Source organism: Carlito syrichta, unplaced genomic scaffold (genome assembly GCF_000164805.1).
Source record: "Carlito syrichta isolate Samal-C Ts95f unplaced genomic scaffold, Tarsius_syrichta-2.0.1 Scaffold302570, whole genome shotgun sequence".
In the NCBI taxonomy this organism is placed as follows: Eukaryota; Metazoa; Chordata; class Mammalia; order Primates; family Tarsiidae; genus Carlito; species Carlito syrichta.
In genome coordinates, this window is record NW_007246666.1 from 543006 (window position 1) to 558178 (window position 15173).

The 15173-nt window shown below is 35.5% G+C and overlaps 1 protein-coding gene across 3 annotated transcripts in view; it reads right to left on the bottom strand.

Annotated features, from left to right (window-relative positions):
• The window catches only part of SYCP1 (synaptonemal complex protein 1), a 175925-nt gene that overhangs the window by 107876 nt on the left and 52876 nt on the right, over positions 1 to 15173 (bottom strand). For all 3 annotated transcript variants that reach the window (XR_002481905.1, XM_008056892.1, XM_008056891.1), the window contains exons 12-14: positions 11122 to 11216; positions 10132 to 10316; positions 8698 to 8765 (exon numbers count right to left, since the gene is read on the bottom strand). Coding sequence is in view for 2 of the 3 variants with exons in the window: in XM_008056892.1 (XP_008055083.1) it covers positions 8698 to 8765; positions 10132 to 10316; positions 11122 to 11216 (348 nt within the window). In the remaining variant the exon portion in view is untranslated. The remainder of the gene's footprint in view (positions 1 to 8697; positions 8766 to 10131; positions 10317 to 11121; positions 11217 to 15173) is intronic.

The following is a 15173-nucleotide window of genomic DNA, read 5'->3' on the forward strand; positions in this document are numbered from 1 at the left end:
TCTTTTCCAGACAAGCAAGCACTAAAACAACATGTCAGCTCCAGATCAGCCCCACAATTAATGCTAAAGAGAGTTCTAAACATAGAAACAAAGGAACGATACCACCTAACATAAAAATACAAATCAAGAAACCTTACAAATCAGTCACAAAGCTGGGGGGGGGGGAAGCAACTTTTTAACAATACTTTAACAGGAACAAATCCTCACATATCAATAACTTGAATAACAAAAGAGATTTTTTTTAATGACCCGTCCCTCAGCTATCTTCAGGAGATTCATCTCACTTTTAATGACACCAGGAGGTGCAAAGTAAAAAATAATAATAATAATAAAATACAAAGGATAAATGAGATGAAAGAATAAACAAAATCAATAGACTCCCTGCCCAGATGAACAAAGAAAACAGAGAAAGAAAATCCCAATAAATACAATCAGAAAACAAAAAAGATGACACTACTACCATAGTAGAAGAAATGCAAAAGATTATCAAATTATTATAAACATCTGTATGCATGTAAGTCAGAAAATCTAGAGGAAAGGATAAATTCCTAGATATACAAAACCTCCCAAGCTTTAAAGAGAAGGAAACTGGGCCGGGTTCGGTGGCTCAGCCTGTAATCCCATGCCTTGGGAGACCAAGGTGAGTGGACTGCCTGAGCCCGCAGGTTCAAGACCAGCCTGGCCAACCTGGCGAGACCTCATCTCTACAATAAATCAAAAATTAGCTGGACATCATAGTGCACATCTGTAGTTCCAGCTACTTGGAAGGCTGAGGCGGAAGGATCACCGGAGCCTAGCAGGCGAGGCTGTGGTGGCCGGGAGCAGCCACTGCACTCCAGTCTGAGCAATAGAGTGAGAATCCAACTCAAAAAAAAAAAAAAGAGAGAGAGAGAGAAGGAAACTGAAACCCTAAATAAATAATAAGCCACAAAATTGAATCATCAATAAAAAACTTACCTACTGAAAAATGGTCCTAGACCAAACGGATTATCAGCCAAATTCTACCACATGTACAAGAAGAGCTGGTAACATCCCTACTGAAATTGTTCTAAAGAATTGAGAAGGAGGAACTCTCACTAACTCATTATACAAAGGCAGTATCATCCTGATACTAAAAAATGGCAAAGACACAACAAATAAAGAAAATTGCAGGCTGATACTTTTGAAGAACATGGACAAAAAAATCTTCCTCAACAAAATACTAACAAACAGCACCCAACAGGACATCAAAAAGGGCATTCCTCATGATCAGATGCAAATCAACAAGTGTAATCAACCACATAAACAGAAGTAGAAACTTGAACCACATTATTTCAATAGATCCAGCACATTTGATACAATCCAACATCCTTTCATAATGAAACCTGCAGCCATCTAGGTATCAAAGGAACATGCCTCAAAATAATACGAGTCAACTCTGACAAATCCACAGGCAATATCATAATGAATGAACAGAAGTTGAAAGCATTCCCCCTAAAACCTGGAACAAGACAAATATGTCTGCTCCAAGCCAGAGCAATCAGATAAGAGAAAGAAAAGGTATCCAAATAGGAGAAAAAGGAAATCAAATTATCACTCTTCACAGATAATATTATTCTATATCTAGAAAATCCTAAAGATTCCACCAAAAGACTCCTAAACCTGATAAGTGACTTTAGTAAAGTCTTAATATACAAAATTGTTTAACAAAAATCAATTACTTTTTTATACACAAAAAAGCTAAGAACCAAGTCAAGAACACAATCTTATTTACAATAGCCACCCAAAAAAAAGAACACCTCAGAATTCATCTAACCAAGTAGGTGAAAAATTTCTACAATGAGAACTACTACACACTGCTGAAAGAAATCAAAGGTAACACAAATTAATGGAAAAGCATTCTGTGCTCATGGATTGAAAAAATCTAAATCCTTAAAATGTCCATACTGCCTAAAGCAACCTACAAATTCAACACAATCACTATCAAACTACAAGCATCATCTTTCACCAATTTAGAAAAAATAATACTTAAATTAATATGAAACTAAAAAAAAGTCCAAGTAGTAAAAAGAATCCAAAGTCAAAAGAACACAGTCAGAGGCATCACATTGCAGTACTTCAAACCTTACAAGGATACAGTAACCAAAACAGTATGGTACTCGTACATACATAGACATATAGACCAATGAAACAGAACAGAGAACCCAGAAATAAAACTGCTGACCAACAACCAGCTGATCTCTGACAAAGTTGGCAAAAAGAAACACTGGGGAAAGAACATCCTATTTAATAAATGTGCAGGGAAAACTCGTTAACCACATACAGAAGTAGGAAGCTGGACCTGTATCCAGTAAATCAAAATAAATTAACGCAAAATAGATTAATGACTTAAATGTGAGACCTCAAACTATAAAAATCCTAGAAGAAAATCTAGAGGAAACACTCTTCTAGACATCAGCCTAGGTAATGAATTCACCATGATCAAATCCTCAAAAGCAAATGTAGCAAAAACAGTACTGACAAATGGGACCTAATTAAACCAAAGAACTTCTGCACAACAGAAGAAACCATCAACAGAGTAAACAAACAATATAAAGAATGGGAGAAAATATTTTCAAACTATGAGGGTGACAAAGAACTAACATCTGGGATATATACGAATTGACAGAAAAATAAAACACTAAAAGGTGGGCAAAAAAGTGAACACACACTTCTCAAAGGAAGACACACAAGTAGCCAACAAACATGTTTTAAAATGCTCAACATTATTAATCATCAGATAAATGCAAGTCAAAACCACAATGAGATGCCATCTCACACCAGTCAGAATGGTTATTACTAACAAGTCAAAAAACAACAGATGTTGCTGCAATTGTGGAGAAAAGGGAACATTCATACACAGTTGGTGGGAACGTAAACTAGTTCAGCTTCTGTGGAAAACAAAGATTTCTCAAAGAGTTAAAAATAGATTTACCAGCCGGGCTCGGTGGCTCAGTCTGTAATCCCAGCACTTTGGGAGGTTGAGGTGAGTGGATTCCCTGAGCCCATGGGTTTGAGACCCGCCTGGGCAACTTGGCGAGACCTCATCTCTACAATAAATCAAAAACTAGCCGGGCGTGGTAGCGCGCGCCTGTAGTTCCAGCTACTTGGAAGGTCGAGGGGGAAGGATCACCAGAGCCCAGCAGGTCGAGGCTGTGGTGGCCGGGAGCGGCCACCGCACTGCAGTCTGGGTGACAGAGTGAGACTCCAACTCCAAAAAAAAAAAAATAGATTTACCATTGACCCAGAAATCCCACTACTGGGTATATACCCAAAAGAGTGTAAATCATTCAACCAAAAACATGCCTGTACTGGTACATTTATCACAGAATTATTTACAATAGCCAAAACATGGAACCAACCTAGGTGTCTATCAAGGTGGACTGAAAAAAGAAAATGTGACACATATATACCATGGAGAACTACACAGCCATAAAGAAGAATGAAATCACGTCCTTTGCAGCAACTTGGATGCAGCTGGAGGCCGTTATTCTAAGCAAAGTAACACAGAAACCAAAAGTCGAACATCACATGTTCTTACTTGTATGTGGGAGCTAAACACTGTACATAGAGGCATAAGGACAGGAAAAACAGACACTGGGGACTCCTAAAGGGAGAGGAAGTGAGACTGGTAAGGGCTCTTTCCAATTCTCATGCTTTACCTAACATTTTAAATCTCATTTATTTTTTAGGTTTCAGCTAAAGGCCACCCCTGACTACCAAATTAAAATTAGGCCCTATTATTTTCTTATATTGTATCATTTTTAATTTCATCATAGCACTTATCTCAATTTGTAATTAAATACTTATTTGTGATTGTTTCATATGTCTCCCCAAGTAGAGTGCAAATCTCATGAGAACAAAGACCATGTCTGTTATGATCTTCATTACATGTCTAAGGCTAAATGAAGAATAAACATCTAACTCTTAGTCAAATAGCTATTATATTATAAATCTATAATCAAAGCAGAAGCAATAGAACACACTAGAGGAAGAACCAGTTATGCAACAAAATTGAAAGCACAGATGGGTGCAGATACAGAAGAGTGATCACAAGAATAAGATCCGTTTAGAGCAATATTAGAATGAATATGAGATGGAAGACACATAAAACAGCAAACCTATTGTAGTAAATAAAGAAACTGGGGGAAAAACTATTTGACAAAGATTTTAATTACAGTTGACTTTAACTTGGTATGCACTACCCTAACTCTATAAACAAGCAACAAAAAGACAGCTGATATCTGAAGAGTTTGAAACTTGGACAATGAGATGGCTTTTTAAAATTTGTACCATAGAATAATCAGATTTGTGTTTTAAAGAAATACTCTAACAGCAATGTAGATAATGAGCAAAAGGTGGTTGTCCTAGGAACAAAAAAATTGATTCTCAAGTTTTTGCAATTAGAACTGTTCAGAGATATCTGGTCCAGAATTAAAGTCAAGACATAAGGGGTACCACAAACTGTATTTGAACAATACATGAGTAAAAAGTGAGTTTAGGCTTGAGACTGCCGAGGGAATAATAGAGAAACACTAACAAGTGTAAACCTAAGAAAATATCATCAATGCAGAATGTAAAGTGTAGCAAGAAAACAAAGCAATAAGAATGAGAGATGTCTACCAGGCATGTTGGCTCTTGTCTATAATCCCAGCACTTTAGGAGGCCAAGGCAGGAGGATTACTTGAGGCCGGGAGTTGAGTACCAGCCTGAGCAACACAGTGAGACTCCATCTCTAAAAAAAAATTTAAATTAGCTGGATGTAGTGGCATGCACCTAAAGTCCTATGTACTCAGGAGGTTGAGACAAAAGGATCACTTGAGTCCAGGAGTTCAAGGTTACAGTGAGGCATGATCACACTACTGCGCTCCAGCCTGAGCAACAGGCTGTCTCTTAAAAAAAAAGGAATGAGGGACGTTAGGATAAGAAAAAAGGTTATGGAAGAAATGCAAGGCAAATAAAAGATTAGCTAACTGCAGCAAACAAGGTGAGTAAAGATGAGGACAAATGAGCATAATCTGAAGCACAGTTTGATGATTAATTGAAAAATACAATTTGTGTTCCATTATGTTCTTCATATGCATCCTTTGCAGGACTAAAACAATGTGCTTGAAACTCAAAAACCCAGAAAGATAAAATAAGGTCTTGAACTGTTTTTGGTTTATGGAAATAAAGAAAAAGGGAAAGATTAAGAAGATATTTAAGGTTTAGGAATTCTTAAATTAGTCAGATTTTATAAATTAGGTAATAAGAGTTAAAAAAAAAAAAAAACAGTAGCACCAGACAATCAATTAAAAGAGAAGCACAGGGAAAAAGAAGAGTTCAGAATATCCCGCAAGATTTCTGGTTTTGAAAACTATGCTATTAGCCAAACAAAGAAGTAAACTTATGTTGATACCTATGTCACTGCAATGCCACTCTCCTAATATATGTTTCCATCAGCTTCTACAACTATCCAAAGTCTCTCTATAACATTAAAATCTACCATTTAAAATCAACCTCGGCTGTAAAGGCTTTCCCAATTATGTAGTCCACGTTGATCTGATAGGCTTCCTCTTGGTATCACTATCAACACATCTTCATCAATAAAAAGTCTATAAGCAGGTACCCTCAAATATATATATGTTTAAAACACAAATATTTATATTTATATAAACATATAAATTCATGTTATAAATTAATGTTTATAAATATAAACTTACAAAACACAAAAATATAATAAGTTCAATATAAAACATGTATAAAACACTAAAGATAAATAAAAATATAAGTTCTAATATTTTCTTCCCTTTATTCTAATGGAATTTTTGCTCATCCCTATTTTTGGATACCATTACTCTAATGGTTTTATTCAAAGTTTTTCCCACAATAATTGGAAACTTCTCAAAAGCTTGGTATTTCATTCCTAAGACAATGCGAAAAAACAAATACTGTTTCACACTTCTAGAATCTCTTTTCAAACTTATCATGTATTGCTCTATTATGAGAAAGTCATGCTGTACAACCGAATTTTTAATATACCAAATACAAGCCACTAATTTTCAATGTTAGACTAAATTGCTATAAATAAATATCCATTAAAGATACTTTAGGAACCAAAATTATTTCTTAGCCTACAACATTTAATTAAACAATTCTAAAGAAAGTAGCTATATATAGGCCAGGTTCCATGGCTCAGCCTATAATCCCAGCACTTTGGAAGGCCGAGACAAGTGGATTGCGCCTCAGCCTGTGGGTTCGAGACCCACCTGGGCAACTTGGGGAGACCTCATTTCGACAATAAATCAAAAATTAGCCGGGCGTGGCAGCATGCTCCTGTAGTTCTGGCTACTAGGAAGGCTGAGGTGGAAGGATCGCCAGAGGCCAGCAGGTCTAGGCTGCGATGGCCAGGAGCATGCCACTGCACTGTAATCTGGGTGACAGAGTGAGACACCAACTCAAAAAAAAAGAAAGTAGACATATGCAATTATTTAAAATACTGTTTTATCCTTTAAAGGAAGAATAAAAAATTGAATGGCTTATATCACAATCATTCTAATATAAAATAATACTAAAAAAGTAAAATTATTTGCATTAGACAGCAGTATTTTGTATGACCAAGGGTTAATCTATAATAAAGCCGGGCTCAGTGGCTCAGCCTGTAATTCCGCGCCTTTGGGAGGCTGAGGTGAGTGGATTGCCTGAGCCTGCGGGTTCGAGACCCGCCTGGGCAGCAAGACCTCCTCTCTACAATAAATCACAAAATCAGCCGAGCGTGGTAGCACATGCCTGTAATTCCAGCTACTCGGAAGGCTGAGGCAGAAGGATCGCCAGAGCTCAGCAGGCGAGGCTGCGGTGGCCGGGAGCAGCCACTGCACTCCAGTCTGGGCGACCGAGTGAGACTCCAACTCAAAAAAAAAAAACTAGAATTAAAAACTCAAGCATTACAAAAAGAAAAGCATAAATATGGTTCAGAAGTTTAACCAAATAGCCTACTTGTGAAATGTTATGTACACATTTCAAATACTAAACATAATAGTGGCAATTATTTTAATTGTACAAGTATTTATAGCTACTAAAGCTTATATAAAGCTAAGAAACTTTTTAATTTATTAAAATAATTCTCACTGAAATTAGAAAATGTTTGTATTTTTGCTATTCTCCACATCTGTAGATATAAAGATTTATAAATATGAAATATAGATTATTAGAATTAGCTACCATAAAGAATTACTCTCTCCTTTGGCCATGAAAGTTGACGACTATTAATACTGTATGATAAAAGGATCACATTTTTCTGACCAGGCGTGGTGGCTCCCATCTATAATCCCAGCACTTTAAGAACCCAAGGCCAAAGGACGGTCTCAGCTCAGGAGTCTGAGACCAGTTTAGTAAACATGGCAAGACCTCATCTCCGCAATAAATAAAAAAAATCAGCCAGGCGTGGTGGCTGTAACTGTGTTTCCTGAAATTTGTAAAGTTGAAGCAGAAGGATCTCCTGAGTCCAGTAGGTCAAGGCTGCAGTAGCCATAATCGTGCCACTGTCCTCCTCCTTGGGTGACACAGTGACTCAAAAGAAAAAAAGTTCACATTTTCCTATAAGTAGTTAATAATCCAACATAGGAAAAGCAATGACATTTCAAAAGTAATTGTTGTATTAAAAATTCAACTGCACAGCCAGGCGCAGTGGCTCAAGCTCATAATCCCAGCACTTTGGGAGGCCAAGGCAAAAAGACTGCCCTGAGTCCAGGGGTTCGAGATCAGCCTGTGCAACTTGATGAAAGCTCATCTCTACAATAAAATTTTTAAAAAATTAGCTGGGGGTGGTGGCATGTGCCTGTAGTTCCAGTAACTTGGAAGGCTGCGGCAGAGGGATCTCCTGACCCCGGCAGGTTAAGGCTGTGGTGGCTGGGAGTGTGCCACTACACTCCAACCTGGGTGACAGAGTGAGACTTTGACTCAAAAAAAAATTCAACTGCACAATGTGATTTTCTCATAATAGAGCAAAACGCCATGAAAAGTTAGTTTGAATAAGGAAGTCTAGAATTGTGATACAATACGATGTGCTTTTTAGCATTGTCTTAGATGTTGTGGGAAGACATACAAGTCATTTCAAAATACACAAATGTTTTGCACTAAGAACTATTAAGGTCTCTGAATCCTAAAATAAGGAAAATAGAATATAAACTTCACTTAGGCTCCTTTTACACTTCTAGACAACTGAATACTCTTTCTTTCTTTGTCTTTCTTTTTTGAGACAAGGTCTTGCTCTGTTACTGGAGTACAGGCTGGCGTGCAGTGGCGTGATCACAGTTCACTGCAGCCTTGAACTCTTGGGCTCAAGTGATCCTCCTGCCTTGGTCTCCTGAGTGACTAGAAACTCAGGCATGTACCATCACACCCAGTTAATTATTTTATTCTCTGTAGAGACAGGATCTTGCTCTGTTGCCTGGGCTGGTCTCAAACACCTGGCTTCAAGTGGCCCTCCCACCTCAGTCTCTCAAAGCACTGGGATTAGAGGCATGAACCACTGGACCCAGTCCAGAATAGTCTCTTTCTTAAGGTTTAAATTCTCTAAAAATTATCAAATAATCACTACTGGCACATAACAGAGGAGAAATTATATTTTATTCTAAAGTAGAATTTATGTTTTCCTAAGTAGCTAATATATCAAAGTACACATTATTCTCTAAGTCTTACCCAGTTCACTTGATTTCTTTTGAAGCTCCATGGTAAGTATTTTCAATTCATCTTCATTTTTTTCCAGTCTTGCAAAATATATTATTTTACAATGTAAAATAACATTTTAGTCAGAATTCATCTAATAACTAAAATTGGTGCAATTTAGCAAACTGATATATCTTCGCATAGTTCCAACCACTCAACTATTAAACATTTATGAGTACCTACTTTGTATCATATAATGTAACATTTTAAAATAAGATATTACTATTATAAAGACAAAATTGTATATTCACTGCATTTATATAAAACCTTAAAGTTTATCATTATAATCTGTCTCTTAGCTATTGATGATAATTAAATTAATGCATCCTAGAACTTTGAAAGAGATTGAATATGTAACAACTATTATACTGAATTCTGCCTTAGGAACAATATAATTATGAGAACAACATAATCATGAGAAAAATGTATAATTTACTTAACATCTCTGACTTTCTGTTTCCTCAAAGTAGAAAACTGAGGTAATAGAGACAGATGAATCTAAGGTGACTTAAAATTTTAAAAGTCAAAAATTGCCTAGAGAGGACAATAAAAAATATATTAGATTAAAGGAACTAGAAAAGTTAGCTTTTCCTTCACCAGGCACAAGCAGTAGAGAAGAAATTCTGCTAGGCCTAAACTATGACTTCAGAGAGAAAACAAAAAAGAGAGAAACCATTAGGTTTGGTTTATTCTACCAGACTTAAATAACTCAAATGTCAATAAGGCATAAAATAATTACCCAGACCTCCTAACACTTCCTTAATATTCATATAAAGTAGTAAAAAAAAAAAAGAATGAGTCTTCAACACTCAAGTTTTGGATACACTGCTGTTTACATGAAATTAAAATAGTTTATTTTATATATAGTTAATCATATGCATTAAGCCATTAATTTAATACATCATTGATATAAAATTAATGATACAGTCTATATTAATAAAACTGATAATTATCTATTAATTAATTTACTAAATAATAGAGTAGTCCTACTCTACACAAGGCTATTTACTAAATTAATAAAACAGAAAGAAAGTTACAGACTGTAGTAAAACAAACCCCACAGCCTGGTAGTTGTTTCTATGAAATTAATAATAATCTATGGTTTAATTAAGTAGGTCATATCACTGCATCAGCCCTTATGAACTTGTTTATATAGCTTGACTCTAGGGCAAAGCAAGCATAAGAACTGTCTTAGAGAATACCTGCTCTTAAATCTTTTCCTAAAATACCTGCCTACCCAATACAAATATTTAAAGTGTATTCCTACTTTATACATTATAAACAGAGACTAGGTTACAGGTGTTATAGAAATTACACATAAGCTGATAATGAATAGGAAATGGCCCTCAATATTAGGAGTAAATTGTTTTTATACATTTTATTTATTAAAAATAATAAATATTTTACCTTTGCTGTTCTGTACTCAATGATTCTTTCAAGGTGCAGATAGTAGTATTAAGTTCAGTAACCACAAATGAATTAGTAGCTTTAGTTTTATTAAATTCATCCATTTGAGCTTCTTTTTCTTCAGTGAGCTGATTAATTGTTTTTGTTGCTATCTGTAAATCTTCCTCTAAAGCTTTCTGAGTATTCTAAATGAAGTAAAGTATAGTATAAAACAAAAGCAATAATCCAAAGACTTTATAGGAAAAAGATGAATTCATCTGCTTCTGTAAAGTTGCTACCCCTTCTCCCCTCTACATCTTCCTAACCATCATCCTTTCTCCTCCTCACCCTGAAATGACAACCCAGTACTCTTATTTCAAGCTACCATTCTCCAAATTCCACTGATATATCCAACTACTCCATGGAGTCTTTCTAGCCAATCCAGTTACAGTGTTCTTTCAATTCTTAGAACTATTATAGCAAATTGCCTGAACTCAGTTGTTACCTTGTATTTGTTATACTTTTGATATGCTTTTATCCAATATCTAATTAAATTATAGAATTTTGTAAACTAGGATTGTGTCACATCTATTTGAAGTCCCAAGTCCTTGTATACAGAAATTAGTATTCAGCCAGGAACGGTGGCTCAAGCTGGTAATCCCAGCACTTTTGGAGGCCAAGGCGAGGGGAATGCCTGAGCTCACAGGATCAAGAACAGCCTGGGCAACTTGGGGAGACCTCATTTCTACAATAAATCAAAAAATTAGCTGGATATAGTAGCACGCGCCAGTAGTTCTGGCTACTTGTATGGCTGAGACAGAAGGATCACTTAAGCCTACCAGGTCGATGCTGGCGTGGCCATGAGTGTGCCACGGCACTCCCACTGCACTCCAGCCTAGGCAATGGAGTGAGACTCCAACTCAAAAAAAAAGAAATTAGTATTCAATAAATATTTGTTGACTGATTAATAGTGCAAACCTTATCACACACTAATCAATTCTTAAATCATACCATGTTTCTTTCCAAGGACACTTTAATGTCTTCTAGTTCTGAAGTCAAATAATCCTGCTTCTCATTTGATTCTTTTAAGTTTTCATTCTGTAATTCTAAAAGAGAAAATACTTAGTAGAAGATATATACCAAGAACATTGTTATTTGTAACAATTACTCTTTTTTCTTCATTAGATAACAGTCCAAAATGAGAAATAAATATGGAAATACAGAAACACTAATATTGGTCATCATTAATATTTATTGACTTTTCAAGATTGTTCTCTCCCAAGAACTCAAAGATGAATATTTAAGAATTTTCAGAGCTAAATTTTTTATAATAGCAAAACATTGAAAACAACCTAAATATACAAAAGTGGACAGAATAAATTACGGTGGTACATACATAGGATGATATATCATGTTAGCCACGGAAAATGATGGTAAAAATTGTATTTATTGATCACTAATTTGGATATTCATAAATATTATAGTCTAAGGAGAGCAGGTTAAAAACAGTATTTATGTAAACAATGCATGTAAAAGCAAAGAATGCATGCTTAAATATGAAAAGCAATTTATCTCATAAAGGTGAAATTACTCATGATTTTATTTTCATTGTTGTCTATCTTGATTTTTCATTTTTAAAAATATTACATTTATTAGCTGGGCTCGGTGGCTCAGCCTGTAATCCCGTGCCTTTGGGAGGCTGAGGTGAATGGACTGCCTGAGCCCGCGGGTTCGAGACCCGCCTGGGCAGCGAGACCTCATCTCTACAATAAATAAAAAAAATCAGCCGGGCATGGTAGTGCATGCCTGTAATTCCGACTACTTGGAAGGCTGAGGCGGAAGGATCGCCGGAGCCCAGCAGGTCGAGGCTGCGGTGGCTGGGAGCGGCGACTGCACTCCAGTCTGAGCGACAGAGTGAGACTCTAACGCAAGAAAAACAAAACAAAACAAAATAAAAATATTACATTTATTAAATTATTTTTACAAAGCCCTGACCCCACTCCCTGACTTGAGTTAATGTTTACTAAACACTGAATCTCAAATCAAATACTAGTCTATGTTTTATATGTGTACATTTTTTTTTTTTTTTTTTTTTAGAGATGGCGTCTCACTCTGTCACTTAGGCTAGAGTGTAGTGGAGCAATCATAGTTCACTCCAGGTTTGAACTTACACAGGCTCAAACTTCTAAGCTCAAGTAATACTCCCATCTTAGCCTCCCAAGTAGCTAGGACTACAGGCATGCACCATTGCATCCAGGTAATTATTTTAAAACCTGAGCTCCTTTATCTTCAGTGAGCTGATGAATTGTTTTTGTTGCTAGAACACTAGGGTAAAAGGAAGTTCATAATATTTCTAGATTCAAATTATACTATTTCCTCTTACTAGCAACCTGTTCTTGGGCATGACACTTAACCAATCTGACTCTAGTTTCCTCACTTGTAAAACTAGAATAAAAAAAAAAATCCATATTATATAGAGTTGCTATTAGAATTAAACAAGATAATGCAACTTAAAATGCTAGTGTCTAGTATATAATCAATAAATATTAGTGACTATTATGAGCATGATAATGGTGATATATGCTAGAAACTGGATCTTAATATTCACGGTATTTACAATATACAAGCCAGGCTGACAAACACAGTAAGTGCTGATGGGTACTCATTAGAAGTTCTGAGAGTTTACATAATGGGGCACCTAACCAAATAGCATCATTAAGGGTTAGTAGAAAGGGGAGGCATAGATAAAGAAAGTTCAAGAAAGGCTTCCAGAGAGTGACAGCTGAGCTGAAACATTTGAAAGATAGTAAGAATTAGCAAAAGTAATGGGAGTTAGGAGAGAAAAGATCACAGACAAGTAAAAGAGCATGTACAAAGGCAAAAGTAGAAAAAATGAGACGACACATTCTACGGAAATGTATTTTAGTAGTATGAGGCCTAAAGCATAAAGGATGAGTCATCACATACATGATTGGAAAGATAATAAGGACAAAATCATAACAGGATTCATATGAACTAGTTTAGTCTTATGCTTCATTAGTCATGAAGACCATGCAAAACAATGAAGGATGTTAAGCAACAGAATGATGTTCCAGGATTTTTTTTACTTCCATTTTGAAAAAATGGCATATAATGAAAGGGTCACTGAAGAAAAACAGTAGAAAGAATAGATCTAGAGAGAGAGGGAAATGGTAATTAATGATTGTGGTATCTATTATCATAGTATTTCTTAGTCTACTAGTCAATGTCTCCCCCCTAAAATCATAACCACAAACTAGGCATATATGGGAATTGAACGCATACTATCTGAATGGTCAAAAGAGCTCTAAGCCAAAATTTAATTTGAAGTGCTTAAGTTTCCCTAGGATCACAGAAGGTGCAACATGTCAATTTTCTCCATAAAAGTAAACTTCTGATCCAGGCCTTAAATAATTTCCACAGATAAAGTTACATGACCCCATAATCAAAAAAAAGAGCAGGAAACAAAGCACCATGAACAGAGTCAACAAAACGAACGAAAGGCCTACTCAGATCTGCAAAGATTTCAGCTATTAAAATTTACTGGCTATGGAATTAAAAATAAGTATTATAATATTCTCTTAAAATTAAAAGAATTAAGGAAGGTATCAATAAACCAAATTAAAAATGATACATAAAATTGAGAATGAAAACTCCAAAGGGGTAATGTGCTATATCATTCAAACAAACATACTTCTAAAAAGGAATAAAAATTCAGAATCAAATATTAAAAGCATTAAACTTCTGACAAAATAAGAATTTACCAGGTCAAAAGTGAAGGGAATATAGAAACCTAGAGAAAGAAGTAAGCTAACCACAGAACCTGTTTTTGCCCAGAGGGCATTCATAGACCCTGACGTAATTGGATTTTTTATATAAAATTATGATAAAATAAAGGAAATATGAAAACCCAAAGACAACAGGAGGTAGAGAGTCTAAGAAGTAAATTTTTGCACAGTAACCTGAGACATTCTCGATACAAGGAGGAAGCAAAAGCAAACCAACCCACAGGCATATGTGCAACTCAGATTCATATCACTTGAGTGGTTCAGGGAGCCCTAAGCCTTGAAACTAACTTAAGGTTGTCGCAGATGGATAGAGCCACCATGTACATGGAAAAAGGAAATGTAAATCTTCCCAGGAAGATGTTAAGTTTCGTCAGGTAGGCCTTAAATTATTCCCACAAATAATTTTCTCAAATTAAAAAAAAAATTAGCATGAAGTCAAAGAGAAGACTTACAAGAAAACAAAGCACTTTGACTAAAAACTATCAGGAACAAAAGACAGAATAAGAAACAATTAAGATAAATAATTATCAAAAAGGAAAATACATCAGAATAACAGCAAAGCAATAATAACAGACACTAATTTACAGATTCAATAAGCTATAAAATAAGCCTATACCTTAACATATCATACTGTAACATCTAAAATAAAATCAAAGACAAAGAAAATCTGAAAAATCATAAGAGGGAAAAGATACCACTGACTTCTTAAAATCAGCAAAGTCAAAAGAAGGTAAAATAATGCCTTCCATGTGTTAAAGAAAATTTCTAGAAATAACATATAGTGTGCCAACCTACAAACACATATTATGCAAAAATATCCTTTATGGATAAGAATGAATAAGCAAATTTTTAGACAGGTAAAATCTAAGAGAGCTCAACACAAACATATTCTCACTAAAGGAGATTCTAAATAATCCTCTTTAAGGCACAAACAAAATGATCTAAATTAAAGTTTGAGATGCAAAAAAAAAAAATGAAACGCAAAGGAACTAGAAAAAAACGTGGATAAAACTAAATATTGTCTGTATAAAATAATAATGTCTTGTCTATAGAATTAAAATACACATATCACAGCACTATACATAACAGCAAAGATATGAAATCAACCAATGTCCATCAACACATGATTGGATTAAAAATGTGGTATATAAGCCGGGCTCAGTGGCTCAGCCTGTAATCCCGCGCCTTTGGGAGACTAAGGTGAGTGGAATGCCTGAGCCCGCGGGTTCGAGACCCGCCTGGGCAGCGAGACCTCAT